The sequence below is a fragment of the Sapajus apella genome, unplaced genomic scaffold (genome assembly GCF_009761245.1).
Source record: "Sapajus apella isolate SASKATOON/1434 unplaced genomic scaffold, GSC_monkey_1.0 scaffold28, whole genome shotgun sequence".
Lineage (NCBI taxonomy): Eukaryota > Metazoa > Chordata > Mammalia > Primates > Cebidae > Sapajus > Sapajus apella.
Window position 1 is genome coordinate 18818676 of NW_022436968.1, and position 20016 is coordinate 18838691.

At 36.8% G+C, this 20016-nt stretch overlaps 1 protein-coding gene across 4 annotated transcripts in view; it reads left to right on the plus strand.

The window, feature by feature from the left end:
• The window catches only part of LNPK (lunapark, ER junction formation factor), a 73779-nt gene that overhangs the window by 35082 nt on the left and 18681 nt on the right, over positions 1-20016 (plus strand). For all 4 annotated transcript variants that reach the window (XM_032292884.1, XM_032292886.1, XM_032292885.1 and 1 more), the window contains exons 7-9: positions 1540-1623; positions 1706-1757; positions 19290-19502. In XM_032292884.1, the coding sequence (XP_032148775.1) occupies positions 1540-1623; positions 1706-1757; positions 19290-19502 (349 nt within the window). The remainder of the gene's footprint in view (positions 1-1539; positions 1624-1705; positions 1758-19289; positions 19503-20016) is intronic.

Consider the following 20016-nt stretch of genomic DNA (forward strand, 5'->3'; position numbering starts at 1 on the left):
TGCATCACTGCACTCCAGCCTGGGCCACAGAGTGAGACTCCATCTAAAACGAAACAAAACAAAACAAACTACTACAGTTCAGTTCTTCAGTTGCACAAGCAGCATTTTAAGTGCTCATTTATTACATAGGACTTAGTGGCTACTCTTATGCTGATATAGACGATTTTCATCTTTACATAAAGTTTTATTGCACAACACTGATATAAAACATCAAAAGTCTAATGTGTAGAGTACAGAGATTTGGTTCTTTGATATTCCATGTCGATTATGTTGATTTGGGGATATATTTTATTATGCCCTCTTTCTACCTCCATTCGTAGTTTTTCTAACTCTAAAGTGATACTATAAACATCTCCTTTACATCAGAAAAGTCAACTTGCTTATTCTGAGAATTTATCATAATTTTGATATAATTAGGAAAATATTTTAGTTTCACTAAACCAAAGCAAGTCTAATAAATCATTCATCTAAGTACCTAACTTCTTAAATGTTGAATTGAGTGTTTAATGAGGAATCTGTTAACTGCTATTGTGGCAGCATATTTTTAACTCAGTAAATGTGCTCTGGGTTGCATTTTAAAATAAATCTCCTTTGGAATGAATATAACATTTAATGAATCTAAGTGGTTATCAGTGGTCACTGAGAAAGAAAAGGTTCTGTTCCAATTTTTGCAAAAGCGTTTTATCCTTCACATTAGGTAATTTGTCATAACTATGACTGTCTTGTACTAAAGTTCAACTTTTTTTTGATGTTGGGCCATAACCACTAGTGATACTTTACTAGTGATTATATTTTAAGTTAAGCCCATGTATTAAGCTATAAAGTGACTTGAGTGAATGGTAAATAAAATGTTACAATAACGAAGTTATTTAATTGTAGCTCCTAGTGTGAACGTAGAACTCAGTAAAATTTTTACTTAAATTCTGTATTCAGTTTTTTCCGCTAAAGTTGTTTGGATCTAAGTAAAAAAGAGGTGAGGGTTATCTTTTAAGGTCATTTGAACAAATTCCATGGCTGTTCTCCCAGTTAGTGAGTTTTCACTGCATTTGCAGCAAGCTAATTGCTTTTGCTAATAAATAATCTAAAATCGATGCTGACAGCAGTTAATTGGCACAGAGATTTTATTTTGTAAAGCTCTTGGCTAACGACCTTCTTTAAATTAATAGCATTAAGTGCTATGAGGAAATAAATCTGAGGAATTGCCTGTCATTTGCTTGTCATGTCTAATAACTTCCAATAATGATGGCTGATAGATTTTTGCACATTCCATTATTGAAGTTGGTGCATGTAATTATTCTCCTCATTATATGTAAACAATTAGCAATATTTGGTATTTTCTTGCAGTAAAGCTATTAAGTACAAGTAACAGAGGTTAGAAGCCGTTTTAAAATCTGGATTTTAATTATTTGAATGTAGGAAGTCTTTCATTCTATTTGGACATATTAAGGGTATTTATTTTAAACCTTTTTGAATAGGACTTATAAAAATAAGTATTATGTGTTTTAAAATGTGACAATTTATGGAAGTTTTTGTTTGTAGCTTGAAGAAGTCATGGAAAAAGAAACTTACAAGACGGCTAAATTAATTCTTGACAGGTTTGATCCAGACTCAAAGAAAGCAAAGGTAAGACTGTGATATCATTACTATTTTATTATAAATTACACATTGTAATAGGTCACTGTAATAACATTATTATAATTGACAGGAGTGTGAGCCGCCATCTGCTGGAGCAGCTGTAACTGCAAGAGCTGGACAAGGTAAATAACTTTGTAGAAACTGCTGCTGCTGTTGGAAAGATCCATATTTACCCAAGTGAGTTCAAAAGTGTGTTGGAGGTGTGCAAAAACTTATGTAGAATGCTTTTATGTTAATTTATAGTTGGTAATTTGGGATATGACTTAGGGTGGATGGTAATAATTTTATTTCATTTTGATTTTATGGGAATATGTAAAGTTAGGATATCACATCTGTTGAGATTAAATATAAAATTGTTTTTAATCTTTTAAAATTTAAGTAATTTCATCAATATTTTGTAAATATTTCCCACTTTCAGATAATAATCTCTTGGAATATCTGTTATTATTTAAATCCTTACCTTTTTATGTTTTATTTTTGAAAAATGTAATGGTTTCTGTGAAATTTGAAGTTTCTTTTAAAATAATACCTAAGAATAGAATAAAATAATTTAGAAATAAGAAAAATGAAAATTGAATTATTACTATATAATATTAACGATTTTTGAGGTTATATTACCATATTATTAATGAAGTCATCACTATTACATCATTAAATGTAATATAAAATTTTAACAGTCATTATATTAAGTGATTACATAAAATATTCCTAAGCCTGGCATGGGAAAAAATATTCTGAGTTTGCAACAACTTTCGTCTTTGTTATTTTCTCTAATAGTATAGCTTGTAAGGGTTTTGTTGCAATATAGAATATATTACTTTAAAAATTTTAACTTCAATTTTTGCACCCCCCCCACCAAGAATTATAACCTGCTTTGTAAAGGTAGAATGACATTTAGACCCTTGAAAGGAAATCTTTTTATAAATATTCACAAAGATCATGGATATTAAAGAAGTCGTAATAATTTTAGGTTTTCTGATTGGCAGGGCTGTATGGGAAGAATTCCCTCTACCTCCACATCATCCATAAGTAGTATTTTGGTTCATAGAAATATTAACCTTTTTTTTTTTATTTTGAAGCCTTCACTTTTGCAAAAAGTGAAAGTTCACATATGATTAAAATGAATTAGGCATATAGTTGCAATAAACTCCTACTTTCATAACCAGTTTAAATTTTTCTACAATGTATATATGTCTTTCTAGCAAGTACAAAAACATTTTTTGGCCTATAGACCACATTTCTATAATTTCTAAAGCATTTGTATAACTGGTACTAATTTTTCAGGAACACACACACACACACACACACACACACACGCGCGCGCGGAGGTAACTGAGTTTCTGTGCTTACTGATTCCAGATAGAGGAATGAATGTTCCTCCCAATGTTCCTCTGGGAGGAACATTGATTCTTGAGGGAAGAATATTCCAGATAGAGGAATCAGTAAGTGCAAAGACCCTGAGTGAAGAACATGTCTGGACTGCTGTGGAATAGCAGGAAGGCCTGTATGACTGGACTAGGGAGAGTAGGAAGAGTGGCAGCAAGAAAGTAATAAGGGGTCATCTCATGTAAGGCTTTGTAGAATGTGGACCATTGTAAAAACTTGAGTTCGCAATTAGGATTTTTTGTTTAGAAGTTTTGTTTTGAGCAGAGAATTGACATGGTCTCCATAATGTCATTAAGGCTACAGTATTGAGAAGAGGCTGCAGAGGGAGCAAAGGTGAAAGCAGGAAGACTAATTAGGAAGCTACTGCAGTAATACAAGAAAGCATTTGATGATAGCTTAGACCAGGAGTATCTAATCCCTAGGCTACGTTGGAAGAATTGTCTTGGGTTACATATAAAATACACTAACACTAATGATAGCTGATGCTAAAAAAAAAAAAAAAAAAATCTCATAATGTTTAAGAAGATTTAGAAATTTGTGTTTGGTTACATTCAAAGCCATCCTGGGCCACAAGCAGCCCATGGGCTGTGAGTTGGACAAGCTTGGTTTAGACCTTGGATAGCAATATTGGAAGTGGTTTTTAAAAATAATTAACTTGGCCAGGCATGGTGGCTCATGCGTGTAATCTCAGCAGCTTGGGAGGCCGAGGTGGGTGGATCACCTGAGGTCAGGAGTTTGAAACCAGCCTGGCCAACATGGTGAAACCCCGTCTCTACTAAAAATACAATTAGCCAAGCGTGGTGTTGGGTACCTGTAATTCCAGCTACTTGGGAGGCTGAGGCAGGAGAATTGCTTGAACCCGGGAGGTGGAGTGTTTAGTGAGCTGAGATTGTGCCACCGCACTCCAACCTGGGCAACAGCTTGAGACTCCATCTCAAAAACAAACTAATTTTTTAAAATTTAATTTCCTCTTTCTCTACACCCCAGCTTAAGGTCGTTTATGAAATGGTCAGATTTTGTATATATTTTAAAAATAGAACCCAAAAGATTTCTTGATGCATTGGATATGGAGTCAGAGGAGGAGGAGTCAAGGATGACCTTAAAGATTTTGGCCTGAGTAACTGGAAAGATGGAGTTGCCATTTACTGAGATGGTGGAAACTGCAAGAGAAATACTTTCTGGAGAGGTTCAGAGATGGAGTAGTGAAGAACAAGGTTGATTTTAGACATGTTGTGTTTGAGATACCTATTAGACAGACATCCAACTAGAGATTTCAAGAAAGCAGTCGAATATGAGTCTGGCAAACAGGAATTTTCTGGGCTGGAAATACAAGTTTTTGTGTTATTAGCATGTGGATGGTATTAAAACAGTGAGCATGTATTGAAAATTAAAGTAGAAATTACAGATTTTTTTTTTATCTTTATACCAAATGGAGCAATACTTTATATTTTGCTGTTTTTGGGGGATGTGTTTGATTAAGAGAATCTGAAAAATGCCTTATAAAATAATAAATTTACCTTAATAAATTTGCCTTATAAGAAATTTGGTTGTTCTTTACCTAAGTATCTACTTTATACTGTTAAAATTATTTAGTATATAACAAACCATCCTAAAATTTAGTGATTTAAAATAGCATTCTTTTTTTTTGCTCATGAAATTTGCAATTTGGCTAGGGTTTGGTGGAGACAGCTCATCTATGTCTCACATCAGTTGGAGCTACTTTATTGAGCTAGAGAATCTACTATGAAGGTAGTTTACATGGCTGACAAGTTGGTGCTAGCTGTTGATTCCTCTCCATGTGGACTTCTCTCTGGGGTCACTTGAGCTTACTCCTCCATGATGGTGGTTTCCAAGACCAAGGAGTATAGCAGACAGAAAGTCCTGGATTCTGGCACAACTTTGTTCTGTTGGTTCAAACCGTCAGAGTACAGTTTCAAGGGGAGGGTATATAGATATCCTCACTCGCATTTGTTGAAAGGAGAATCAAAGAATTTTGGACTCTTATTTTATTTTATTTTATTTATTTATTTATTTATTTTTCTCCCATTTATTTATTTTATTGCATTTTAGGTTTTGGGGTACATGTGAAGAACATGCAAAATTGTTGCATAGGAACACACATGGCAGTGTGATTTGCTGCCTTCCTCCCCATCACCTACATCTGGCATTACTCCCCTTGCTATCTCTCCCCAGCTTCCCACCCCCCACTGTCCCTCCCCTATTTTCCCCCAACAGACCCCAGTGTGTAGTGCTCCCCTCCCTGTGTCCATGTGTTCTCATTGTTCAACACCCGCCTATGAGTGAGAACATGCGGTGTTTGATCTTCTGCTCTTCTGTCAGTTTGCTGAGAATGATGTTTTCCAGGTTCATCCATGTCCCTACAAAGGACACAAACTCATCGTTTTTGATGGCTGCATAATATTCCATGGTGTATATGTGCCACATTTTCCCTATCCAGTCTATCGTCGACGGGCATTTGGGTTGGTTCCAGGTCTTTGCTATTGTAAACAGTGCTGCAATGAACATTCGTGTGCACGTGTCCTTATAGTAGAACGATTTGTAATCCTTTGGATATATACCCAGTAATGGGATTGCTGGGTCAAATGGAATTTCTATTTCTATGTCCTTGAGGAATCGCCACACTGTCTTCCACAATGGTTGAACTAATTTACACTCCCACCAACAGTGTAAAAGTGTTCCTATTTCTCCACATCCTCTCCAGCATCTGTTGTCTCCAGATTTTTTAATGATCGCCATTCTAACTGGCGTGAGATGGTATCTCAATGTAGTTTTGATTTGCATTTCTCTGATGACCAGTGATGATGAGCATTTTTTCATATGTTTGTTGGCCTCACGTATGTCTTCTTTTGTAAAGTGTCTGTTCATATCCTTTGCCCAATTTTGAATGGGCTTGTTAGTTTTCTTCTTGTAAATCTGTTTTAGTTCTTTGTAAATTTTAGATATCAGCCCTTTGTCAGATGGGTAAACTGCAAAAATTTTTTCCCAATCTGTTGGTTGCCGATTCACTCTAATGATTGTTTCTTTTGCTGTGCAGAAGCTGTGGAGTTTGATTAGGTCCCATTTGTCTATTTTGGCTTTTGGTGTCAATGCTTTTGGTGTTTTGGTCATGAAGTCCTTGCCTACACCTACGTCCTGAATGGTTTTGCCTAGATTTTCTTCTAGGGTTTTTATGGTGTTAGGTCTTATGTTTAAGTCTTTAATCCATCTGGAGTTAATTTTAGTGTAAGGTGTCAGGAAGGGGTCCAGTTTCTGCTTTCTGCACATGGCTAGCCAGCTTTCCCAACACCATTTATTGAACAGGGAATCCTTTCCCCATTGCTTGTTTTTGTCTGGCTTGTCAAAGATCAGATGGTTGTAGATATGTTGTGTTGCCTCCGAGACCTCTGTTCTGTTCCATTGGTCTATATCTCTGTTTTGGTACCAGTACCATGCTGTTTTGATTACTGTAGCCTTGTAGTATAGTTTGAAGTCTGGTAGTGTGATGCCCCCCGCTTGGTTCTTTTTGCTTAGAATTGACTTGGCTATGCGGGCTCTCTTTTGGTTCCATATGAAGTTTAAGGTGGTTTTTTCCCGTTCTGCGAAGAAGGTCATTGGTAGCTTGATGGGGATAGCATTGAATCTGTAAATTACTTTGGGCAGTATGGCCATTTTCACGATATTGATTCTTCCTAACCATGAACATGGAATGTTTCTCCATCTGTTTGTGTCCTCTCTTATTTCGTTGAGCAGTGGCTTGTAGTTCTCCTTGAAGAGGTCCTTTACATTCCTTGTTAGCTGTATTCCTAGGTATTTTATTCTCTTTGTGGCAATTGTGAATGGAAGTTTGTTCTTGATTTGGCTCTCTTTAAGTCTGTTATTGGTGTATAGGAATGCATGTGATTTTTGCACATTGATTTTGTATCCTGAGACTTTGCTGAACTTCCTTATCAGTTTCAGGAGATTTGGGGCTGAGACGATGGGGTCTTCTAGATATACAATCATGTTGTCTGCAAATAGAGACAATTTGACTTCCTCCTTTCCTAATTGAATGCCCTTTATTTCTTTTTCTTGCCTGATTGCTCTGGCTAGAACTTCTAATACTATATTGAATAGCAGTGGTGAGAGCGGGCATCCTTGTCTGGTGCCAGATTTCAAGGGGAATGCTTCCAGTTTTTGCCCATTCAGTATGATATTGGCTGTTGGTTTGTCATAAATAGCTTTTATTATTTTGAGATACGTTCCATCGATACCTAGCTTATTGAGTGTTTTTAGCATAAAGGGCTGCTGAATTTTGTCAAAGGCCTTCTCTGCATCAATTGAGATAATCATGTGGTTTTTGTCTTTGGCTCTGTTTATGTGGTGAATTACGTTTATAGACTTGCGTATGTTGAACCAGCCTTGCATCCCCGGGATGAAGCCTACTTGATCATGGTGGATAAGCTTTTTGATGTGCTGTTGCAATCGGCTTGTCAGTATTTTATTGAAGATTTTTGCATCTATGTTCATCATGGATATTGGCCTGAAGTTTTCTTTTCTTGTTGAGTCTCTGCCGGGTTTTGGAATCAGTATGATGTTGGTGTCGTAAAATGATTTGGGAAGGATTCCCTCTTTTTGTATTGTTTGAAATAGTTTCAGAAGAAATGGCACCAGCTCCTCTTTGTATGTCTGGTAGAATTCAGCTGTGAACCCATCTGGACCTTGGCTTTTTTTGGGTGGTAAGCTCTTAATTGCTGCCTCAACTTCAGACCTTGTTATGGGTCTGTTCAGGGTTTCGGCTTCTTCCTGGTTTAGGCTTGGCAGGAGGCAAGTGTCCAGGAATTTATCCATTTCTTCCAGGTTTATTGGTTTGTGTGCATAGAGTTGTTTGTAATAATCTCTGATGATGGTTTGAATTTCTGTGGAATCTGTGGTGATATCCCCTTTATCGTTTTTTATTGCATCAATTTGGTTATTCTCTCTCTTCTTTTTTATTAATCTGGCTAGTGGTCTGTCTATTTTGTTGATCTTTTCAAAAAACCAGCTCCTGGATTTATTGATTTTTTGAAGGGTTTTTTGTGTCTCTATCTCCTTCAGTTCTGCTCTGATCTTAGCTATTTCTTGTCTTCTGCTAGACTTTGAGTTTTTTTGATCTTGCACCTTAGCTCTTTCAGTTTTGACGATAGGGTGTCAATCTTTGATCTCTCCTTGCTTCTCATGTGGGCACTTATTGCTATATATTTTCCTCTAGAGACTGCTTTAAATGTGTCCCAGAGATTCTGGTATGTTGTGTCTTCATTCTCGTTGGTTTCGAAGAACATCTTTATTTCTGCCTTCATTTCATTGTTTATCCAGTCAACATTCAGGAGCAAGTTGTTCAGTTTCCATGAAGCTGTGCGGTTCTGAGTTAGTTTTTGAATTCTGAGTTCTAACTTGATTGCACTGTGGTCTGAGAGACTGTTACGATTTCCGTTCTTTTGCATTTGCTGAGGAGTGATTTACTCCTAATTATGTGGTCAGTTTTAGAGTAGGTGTGATGTGGTGCTGAGAAGAATGTATATTCTGTGGATTTAGGGTGGAGAGTTCTGTAAATGTCTATTAGGTTTGCTTGGTCCAGGTCTGAGTTCAAGTCCTGGATATCCTTGTTAATTTTCTGTCTGGTTGATCTAATGTTGACAATGGGGTGTTAAAGTCTCCCACTATTATTGTGTGGGAGTCTAAGTCTCTTTGTAAGTCATTAAGAACTTGCCTTATGTATCTGGGTGCTCCTGTATTGGGTGTGTATATATTTAGGATCGTTAGTTCTTCTTGTTGCATTGATCCTTTTACCATTATGTAATGTCCCTCTTTGTCTCTTACGATCTTTGTTGCTTTAAAGTCTAATTTATCAGAGATGAGAATTGCAACTCCTGCTTTTTTTTGCTCTCCATTTGCTTGGTAAATCTTCCTCCATCCCTTTATTTTGAGCCTTTGTGTATCCTTGCATGTGAGATGGGTTTCCTGGATACAGCACACTGATGGGTTTGTCTTTTTATCCAATTTGCCAGTCTGTGTCTTTTGATTGGGGCATTTAGTCCATTTACATTTAGGGTTAATATTGTTATGTGTGAATTTGATACTGCCATTTTGGTGCTAGCTGGCTGTTTTGCCCTTTAGTTGAGCTGGTACTTGTTGTTCCTTTATATGTGTAGAGCCTCTTTCAGGAGCTCTTGTACAGCTGGCCTGGTGGTGACGAAATCTCTGAGTACTTGCATGTTCCCAAAGGATTTTATTTTTCCTTCACTTATGAAGCTTAGTTTGGCTGGATAGGAGATTCTGGGTTGAAAGTTCTTTTCTTTAAGGATGTTGAATATTGGCCCCCATTCTCTTCTGGCTTTTAGGGCTTCTGCTGAGAGATCTGCTGTGAGTCTGATGGGCTTCCCTTTATGGGTAACCCGACCTTTCTCTCTGGCTGCCCTTAGTATTTTCTCCTTCATTTCAGCCCTGGTGAATCTGACGATTATGTGCCTTGGGATTGCTCTTCTTGACGAATATCTTTATGGTGTTCTCTGTATTTCCTGGACTTGAATGTTTGCCTGCCTTGCTAGGTTGGGGAAGTTTTCCTGGATAATATCCTGAAGAGTATTTTCCAGCTTGGATTCATTCTCTTCGTCGCATTCGGGTACGCCTATCAAATGTAGATTAGGTCTTTTCACATAGTCCCACATTTCTTGGAGACTTTTGTTCATTCCTTTTTACCCTTTTTTCTTCAGTCTTGCCTTCCCGTTTTATTTCATTGAGTTGATCTTTGACCTCTGATATCCTTTCTTCTGCTTGGTCCATTCGGCTGTTGATACTTGTGCATGCTTCGCGAAGTTCTCGTGTTGCGTTTTTCAGTTCCATCAATTCACTTATATTCCTTTCTATTTTGTCCATTCTTGTTAGCATTTCGTCCAATCTTTTTTCAAGGTTCTTAGTTTCTTTGCATTTGGTTAGAACATGTTCTTTAAGTTCACAGAAGTTTCTTACTACCCACCTTCTGAAGTCTGATTCTGTCATTTCATCACACTCGTTCTCCATCCAACCTTGTTCTCTTGCTGGTGAGGAGTTGTGATCCCTTTTAGGAGGAGAGGTGTTCTGGTTTCGGGTGTTTTCATCCTTTTTGCGCTGGTTTCTTCCCATCTTTAAGGATTTATCCACCTGTCGACTTTGTAGTTGCTGGCTTTCAGATTGGGTCTCAAATCTTTCAGATTGACGTTCTGTTTGTTGATGATGAGGTTATTTCTGTTTCTTGGTTTTCCTTCTGACAGTCTGGCCCCTCTGCTGTAGGTCTCCTGAGGTTCACTCCAGGCCCTGCTTGCCTGGGGTTCACCTGCAGCAGCTGCTGAACAGCAAGGGTTGTTACCAGTTTTCTTCTTCTGCTATCTTTGTCCCAGAAGGATACCCGCCTAGTGTCAATCTGATCTCTCTTTTATGAGGTGTCTTTTTGGATATATAGGGGTCAGGGAGCTGCTTGAGGAGATGGTCTCTTCTTTATAGGAGCTCAAATGGTGAGCTGCGAGCTCTGTTGTTGTTCATTCAGAGCTGCTGGGCAGGTACTTTTAGGTCTGCTGCAGCAGAACTCATAAACTGCTTTTTGTTCCCAGGTGCTCTGTCCCAGGGATTTAGGGCTTTAATTATGAGTTTCCGTTATGCTGCTGCCTTCTTTTTTTTTTTTTTTCCTTCAGACCTGCCCAGCCCAGCAAGGAGGCAGCCTAGTCACTGTCGGCCTATAGCAGCTTTGCTGAGCTGCTGTGGGCTCCGCCCCGCTGCCGACTGAGTGAACTTCCCTGCAGTCCTGTTTATATGGGTGTAGTTAGAACTGCTTTGGTGATGGTGGCCCGCCTGGTTGGGGCGGAGTCTCTGCTGTGGCGGGTTGCCTTGGCAATGGCGGGCTGCCTCGGCAACGGCGGGCTGCCTCGGTAATGGCGGATGCCCCTCCCCCACAGAGCTGGACCGTCCCGGGTTCAGCTGCGCTTGCTGTGAAACTCTCAATCCAGAGTTTCTGATTGCTGTTCTTTTGTGGGGGTGAGACCAGCCGAGCCTGATCACCTGGCTCCCTGCCTCAGAGCCTTTTTTAAGTTGGTGTTCCAGTCGCCTGTTGAAGAGGCGCTGGGGTCTGTTTGTTTTCCCCTGCGGCCACTCACTGCGCTGACTTAAACAGCAGCACTGAGGTTTGTGGCGCTTTTTTTTTTTTTTTGCCCTGGAATCTACTGTCCTGGTTCTCTGCTCAGTCCCCTTTTTGAACCAGCGTATGGGCGACTTCCCGTGGCTCCAATCGCCAGCCAAAAGGGCCCCCCAACCAGTGTATTTTGTACGGAGAACCGCGGCTCCGGGGCGCCGACAAAGCAGCCGCGCGGGGCAAAGCAGCGGCGCTGGCCGGCACAGCCGCGCTGGCCGAAACCGCCGCGCTGGCGACCGTGGAGCTCCTCCGCCCGGGAATTTCCTAGTCTGTGGGCAATAAAAACGCGGCGTCCACTCACCCTCTGCGCTTTCACTGGGAGCTGCAATCCTGAGCTGTTCCTAAATGGCCATCTTGGATCGTCTCTGGACTCTTATTTTAAAACTGCCTCATGTACCTTAATATAGATAATAAAGACATTTCTATCCCAATCCAGTTTTCATTGTTTATCTCAAATGTCACCATCACTGTAAATACTTTCTTCATCCCATCTAGATGACTAAGTTGTCAGTCCTCACTTCTTGTGAAGTCCTCACTTCGCTCTATAGTACTTTGTTGGCTTCCATTATTTGGCATTTAGCTTGCATTAAAATATTTAGTGAGTTTGTTTTTCTTGTCTTAAAGATAGCTTGCTGCCTCTATATGCAATTCTAAATCCCCTTCAATGTGCTTATCCTGGTGTTACGCTCTTAGTGATTTCTTAATAAATGTGTTGAGTTGAAAAAAATAAAAGTAAACATTTATATTGGCATTCCTGTATTTGGTTTACATGTTATAAAATAGTAATTTACCAAATAGAACGTTGGTGAACTGCATGGTTCATGTTGTTTAATGTTGAGATTGTTAGAAGTTAGACCAGATCAGAAATAAATTATTAAGGTGATAAAAGAAAGTAAATGTAAAGACAAATAACTATAAAGCAAAATGTATTTTTAATTTGAAAAGCAGAACAACAAAAGAATAAACTAAAGGCTGGCAAGTGGCATATATTATTTTTAATAGCAAGCTTTCTGCTTAAATATAGCTTTTTTATGTGGTCTCCTGAAGTTAAGCTGAGATTCTAAACACAGCAAGCTGATTAGCAATCTTAATTCCTTCTGCAGTCTTTATTTGCCTTGCGTGTAACATTTACAGAATGGACATGAAGATGGGGACATTTTTTGGGAGGCCATTATTCTGTTTATGACACCAAATAAGTTGGGTAATAGGCAGCTGGAAATTTAACGTTGAAATGCAATAGGAAAGTAGATTAATTTCATAGGTGTTTATTAAGCTTATACTCAGTACCCGTTACCTTGCCCTCATCATGTGGCTGCAAAGATGCAGTTCCTGCTTATTAACTTTTGATTAAAAGGGCTATACACATGTAAATAAATGGTATGCTGAGGACCACAATGAAGGTAGGTAGGAATTACAATGCATTATAACTTTTAACTTTTAATAATAATTTGCTGTAAGAATAGGGTTGAGAAAGTACTCTTCAGGTAAAGGATTTACTCCATGTGTAAAGACTGGAGGAGAGAAACAACTTGGCACCTTGAAGCACTGCAAATAGTGCCATATCCCTGAAAAAAGAAGGAAGGGTTCATATGAAGGAGGGATCAAATTATGAAGGGCTTTATTTGCATCATTATGTAGTATAGTCCTGGAGTTCAGGACTTTATCTTATATACAACATGTCAATGGAGGCTTTGAATTTTACATCAAGTTAGCATTTTAGGAAGAATATTTTTTTTTTTTTTTTTTTTTTTTTTTTTTTTTTGGTGACATGGACAATGGATTGGAGAGAATATGGCTGAGCCATAGAGATCAATTAGGAATATTATCTAAAATAGTTAAAAGATAAAGCCCTGTACTAGATAAAGTTATGATAATAGTGTTGAGGAAAAAGAAGAGATTTAAGAGATAATTCAGAAGTAGACTGGGATAGGCAATTAGATTTGGAAAGGGGAAGGTAGGAGGATGAATCAAGATGTGACCTAGGTTTTTGGCTTGGATAACTGCTTAGGTGCTAGTATGTTAAGCCAGATGAAGAACCTAATTGTAATACTGGTTTCTGTAGAAGATAATAAATTCACTTTTGGATCTGTTGAATGGGAGTTATACCAAGATGCTGAGGTTCATAGGTAGTTGATTATTTCATATGGAGCTCAGGAGAAAGGTTGAGGTTATGGATATAAAGATTAGAAATAATTGGGAGGTATAGGTGATTATTATTGGAATACGAGATTGAGTGAAATTGGCCAGAGAGAGAAAATAAAGAGTAAGAGCACCTAAGGCAGAACTACAGGGAACGTTGACATTTAAGGGTAGATAAAGAGGAACCCAGGAAAAACAATGAATGATCAGAGTCAAAAGTAGAGCTAGATTGGTATTAAGTAGAATACGGAAATGAGGCCTTTGAATTTGACAGACTGCAAAACGCAGAGAATATGGATGTTTTTGTCATAAAAGCCAGAATTTGAATCCTGGCTCCATCTCTTATTTTACTGTGAGAATTTTAGCAAGTTTACTTAGCCACTGAACTTTGGTTTCTTCTTTTGAAAACTGGAGATAGGAGTTACCCCAAAGTATTGATATCAATGTTAGATAAAATTAGTAAATTCATATAGAGTGCCTGCTTTAGTTCCTAGCAGAAAATAGGGATTTAGGCCGGGCGCGGTGGCTCAAGTCTGTAATCCCAGCACTTTGGGAGGCCGAGGCGGGTGGATCACGAGGTCAAGAGATCGAGACCATCCTGGTCAACATGGTGAAACCCCGTCTCTACTAAAAATACAAAAAATTAGCTGGGCATGGTGGTGCGTGCCTGTAATCCCAGCTACTCAGGAGGCTGAGGCAGGAGAATTGCCTGAACCCAGGAGGCGGAGGTTGTGGTGAGCCGAGATCGCGCCATTGCACTCCAGCCTGGGTAACATGAGTGAAACTCCGTCTCAAAAAAAAAAAAAAAAAAAAAAAGGAAAATAGGGATTTAATAAGGAATAGCTAGGATAATGCAACATTAGTAGTGGTATCATAATATTGTTGGTGACCAAAGCAATGATACTTTCAGTGGTGGGTAGTACTGTGGTAGCTGAAAAGGAGCACAAAAACCAGATTGAGTTGAGTTAAGAAGTGAAATGCAGATAAGTTTTGTTTTGTTTTTCAAAAAGCTTTGCCTCTGTAGGAAGGAAGAGGTTATAGAGTCATTTTTATCAATAAAAAGACATTGACCAACTGACAGTACAATTTTAGTAGAGAAATAGGGTAGAAGCTGAATTTGGAGCAGCTTAGTATGAGTGAATATGAATAGAAGATACAGGGGATATGGACTTCAGAAAATTTTGAAAGTAGAAGGAAGAGATGTCTTCATTATTTTGGTTATTTAAAGGAAATACATTCAAATAAGTTAAAAAAAAATACAGAACTGAAAACAACAGAAATTCACCTGAGAATATACCCCTGTGCCTTAACTATAGTACTATAGTATGAAATTATACTATAGTGTAATTTTTTTTCACAATTATAAAAAGCAAAACTTACCCTAAGTCTAAGAGTTTCCACATCTGCATATGTGAATGGACTTAAAGATTTCTTCCACCATCATTACTAAAATTCTATTTATTGAAATTTTCTCTTATGAGTCTTAGAACTGGACACAGTAGTTCAGAAAGCCTTTGACCAGTGCTAGGAAAAATATGAATATTGCCTTTGTAGTTTTGCCAACAATCTTATATTAAGGAAATTTGGAACCTAGTGGGATTTTAGTTCACATAAAGTGCAAGAAAAAAACAACCCTATCAAAAAGTGGGCTAAGAGCATGAATAGACAATTCTCAAAAGAAAATATACAAATGGCCAACAAACATGAAAAAATGCTCAATATCCCTAATGATGAGGGAAATGCAAATCAAAACCACAATGCGAAACCACCTTATTCCTGCAAGATTGGCCGTAATAAAAAAATCAAAAAATAGTAGTTGTTGGCGTGGATGTGGTAAACAGGGAACACTTCTACATTGCTAGTGGGAATGTAAACTAGTACAACTGCTATGGAAAACAGTGTGGAGATTCCTTAAAGAATAAAAGTAGAGCTACCATTTGATCCAGCAATCCCACTACTGAGTATCTACCCAGAGGAAAAGAAGTCTATATGAAGAAGATACTTGCACATACATGTTTATAGCAGCACAATTTGCAATCACAAAAATGTGGAACCAACTCAAATGCCATCAGTCAATGAGTGGATAAAGAAACTGTGATATATATATTTGCATACAATTTATAATGATTATAACAATTTATAATGATTAAATCTATATATGATGGAATATTACTCAGCCATAAAAATAATGAATTAATGGCATTCACAGCAACCTGGATGAGATTGGAGACTATTATTTTAAGTGAAGTAACTCAGGAATGGAAAACCAAGCATCGTATGTTCTCACTCATAAGTGGGAGCTAAGCTATGAGGGTGTAAAGGGTTAAGAATGACACAGTGGACTTTGGGGACTCAGGAAGGGTGGGAAGCAGGGTGGTGGAAGATAAAAGACACAAATAGGGTGCAGTGTACACTGCTTAGGTGATGGGTGCACCAAAATCTTACAAATCACCACTAAACAACTTACTCATGTAACCAACCACCACCTGTTCTCCAATAACCTATGGAAATAATAAAGCAACTAGTACTAATAGCAGGGATGAAAATCCAGGCCTCCTAATGTATGGTGTTCTTCCTACTATAGCTTGACAGCAGAACAAAGACAAACCTTCTAGCAGCCTAAAAAGAGTCAGTATTTAAAAAATCTGATAAGTTAAGGGTTGAGTATTTGTATTATAAAGCATTCATCCCAATATTATTTAATAGCAAACTAGAGTTATACATTTAAATTTTTATATAAATTATGAAGTTACACATTTAAATGTGTTCACAAATAACTTTAGGAAAATATTAAATGTGTAAATTATATATTTAAAATAATTGCCTTAGAAATTCTAGATTGCCTAGCTTTTGATTTATTATAATTGTTGGAACCTTTAGATGTGCACTATTTCTGCTAATAGTTGTTTCCTATTAAGTACTTTGAATGTGCTCTGGCTAAGCCCTTTGTCTTGATTTTCTCATTTAATCTTTACAACAACAATAAGAGATAAGTATTCACATTATGAGAAAACTAAACTGAGTGATGCCATCAACTTGGAAAAGGTAAACAGGGTAGAGCTAAAATTATAACCATTTGATTCCAGAGTCTTTGCTTTGCACAGCTATGCTGTTTTATCATTAATTTAAGCTTCTGTTTAATATGGTCATTTTAAAAATATATCATTTGGATTCTATTTGTTTCATTTTTAATTGATATGTAATTGTACATATTTTTGGGGTAATTTGATATTTTGATACTTGCATACAATTTATAATGGTTAAATCAAGGTAACTGGGATATCCATCACCTCAAACATTTCTTTTGTTTATGCTAAGAACATTCCAGTTCTTCTCTTCTAGCTATTTTGAACGACACATTATTGTTAATTGTAGTCACCCTACTGTACTGTCAAACACTAGCTCTTATTTCTCCTATCAAACTATATTTTTGTACCCACTAACCAACCTTTATTCATAACCCTTTATAACCTCTTTGAAAAGAAGTTGGTTAATGGGTTTATTTGCTTCATTTTGAATTTAAACCTAATATAGCCATGTCCTCATACTCAGTATGATTTTTGTTGGGTCATTGATCATTGATGAGGATGTTAAAGCATACTCCAGTTGAGAATTAACCTCATGGTGTGCTTCTTAAGAATTTTTGCCAGATTCCTGTGGAATGCGTGGTGGCTCTTTAGGGGTTTTCTTTCTTACATTTAAGGCAGAAAATGTTGAATATATCCAATATGTTGAGTACTGGAAACTTTTTAGAGTAATAGAAAACTTTATGAAACACAAATAGTTAAAAGTAGAGGAATCTGAGATATTTTAAACTGAGACTACCAGAATATTTTATAATGTTTTGCCAAATAATAGATTTGTACCTTGTTGGTAACTATTTTAAACTATTGAAGATATTGTAACCCTTGTTACTTGCTTTTCCTTTGAAAATGACGAAACTACATTTTCTCCCCTTTGTGACTCTGCTATAACATTTTTCCCCGCTCCCTAAATTTAGATTTAGAATTATTAAGGTATGTCTCTTTTATGGAATGCTTGACATAGTGTCCTTTGTTAGCTAGTCGCCTTTCGATAGTGTACTAGTAATAGTAAAAGCATTTCAGGTAATTTTCACTGGGTAAATGCACATTTAGAGGAAGTAGTCTCAAGTTTGTGAAGAGGAAGGATAATAGCTGCTTTTAATAAAGTCTAATATATGCTAAACTTCTATTTATCTGGAAGAAAAGTATCACTTTTTGAGTTATGCTTTACCTGAAAGTTGGCTAAAAAATGATTTACAGTATTTGATACCTTAATTTTAAATTAGCAATTTAAATTACCGAATCCTAATATGATTTTGTTGATCTCAGTACCATTTGCAGCATTTAATGGTTTTCCCTAATATGCAACCACCTATTAAGGTACTCCTTGTGAGTAAAAAATAAAGTTAGCAGCCAATTTGCTGATGTTAGGATATGGTTTGTTCATGTAACAGCTGAATTTCTATATAAATTGCATGGAAAATAGCAAAATATAAAGATGTTTCCATTTTTATAATGATACTGTGCTTGTAATTTATTATTGCAATGGCATGGTTAAAGGCTAAACTGTGAACCAGTGGAAAATTAGTTGGTCCCAGGAATTTTAGCTAAAATCATTTGAAAATACTTAGTTGTATAAAAACAGTGTCATCTGAAATAGTAAGTATTCAGTAAATGTGAGCTGTCAGTTTATAGACATCATATTTAATCCTCCTAACAATTATATTAGTTAATATTATTATCCTAATTTTACAGATAAAATAACAGGTTTATCATAGTTGAGTAACCCATCTGAAGTCAAGTAGTCAGAGCCAGGATTCCAACCAAATGCTTCTGACTTCAGGGCCCTTGTTCTTAGCTGGTAGACTAGATTGTGATGAACTAAGATTTGACACTAGAGCTGTAATTTTAGTGCAATGAACTTTCATGAAAAAACTTCTTTAGTTTCAGCCCACTCATTCAGGATTTGTGATAATTTAATGTGATAGGTAGAATTGAAAAATTACAAAGGCTTCTTTAAGTGAAATCTTAACACTGACATTCAAGGAAAATATTGGTGGTACTGGAGAATAATAGAGTTTAATTTTATGTTACTGAGTACGTGTCATGAAACTTCCTTTGTAAAGAGCAGATAGTAAATATAGTTAAATTGCCTTGAGAGCCATATGGTCTCTGTTGCCACTACTCTACTCTTCTAAAGCAGCCATAGACAATATGTAAACAAAAGAGTGGGGCTGTGTTCTAATAAAACTACAAAAGCAGGCGGCAGTCTGGATTTGGCATGTTAGCTGAACTCTGTTACAGAGAATCTTGTAGTTTCTGCAACTATAAGCTAAGATTTATTAATGATGAAATGTTATTTATACAGAGTAGATCTATTGAATGTTTTGGCCAGGACAAATTTGCCAACAGGATAGCAGTATCATAAAGGAGAATGGAAATGGTACCTAATAGCAAAAATACTTTCTCAGCATTTCTATGACTACTTAGATTAATTACTTTGATATTCCAGAATATACTTATTCACTTATCTCTTAGTTTTTAGTTTTTTAAATCTTGAAAAACAACTCTGCAGTTTGGAGTTTTCACTAATTCTGATAAGCTTTCTTTCCTTTATCATAATTAGGAAGAGTACTGTAAAAAGACATGACACATAATTGGGTGATTTTATTTTACTGAATTTATTTTGAAAAGTGGTATCAGTAGCTACGCTTAGATCACAGCTTATTGTGTAAAGATGTACAGTTGAACTGTAAGTTCAGAAATATAGTACTTTGTTTTCAATGTCACATTTTATAGATTTCTTATAAGCAGCTTTGAAACTACAATGCTTTTTGGAGATGCAAAATTTTAGTAAATATAAATTGTTTGTGATATTGGTTAATATGATATATTGGAAATTAAGTCTAGTATATACTTACTCTTCTCAGAGATTCGTCAGCGAACTGCAGCTCAAAGAAACCTTTCTCCAACACCAGCAAGTCCTAACCAGGGCCCTCCTCCACAAGTTCCAGTATCTCCCGGACCACCAAAGGACAGTTCTGCCCCTGGTGGACCCCCAGAAAGGACTGTTACTCCAGCACTACCATCAAATGTGTTACCAAGACATCTTGGATCCCCTGCTACTTCAGTGCCTGGAATGGGTAAACAGAGCACTTAATGTTATTTACAGTTTATATTGTTTTCTCTGGTTACCAATAAAATGGGCCATTTTCAGATGGTATGGACATGGCATTTCATTTGAAAATAGCAGAGCAGTTATCTGATTAAGCAGGAGTTCCATATTCAATTAGCCATAACTCTTTACAGCTGGCACCTTGTGATACTGAAACCTATTTCTTGAGCTCATTTAACTGTTATGGCTTCTTTGTTTAAATGGCAATAAAACTTTGTAGTAGTATTCTGTAGTCAACAGTATAGCATATCTTTTTATATTCAACTTTAGAATGCCTCCAGATTTATATAAAATGGGGATAGAAGAAAACACTTTTGGAATGCATTCATGTTTTTTGGCTAAACTCCGTACATATATTTTTAAACATGACAACATATTTTAGGAATAATACTCTTATATTGTGGTATACAATATTACTTTTGTTAATATGGGCATAGAACTTTAGTATTTTCTGATACTTTATAAAGTTCTATTAAATGAAT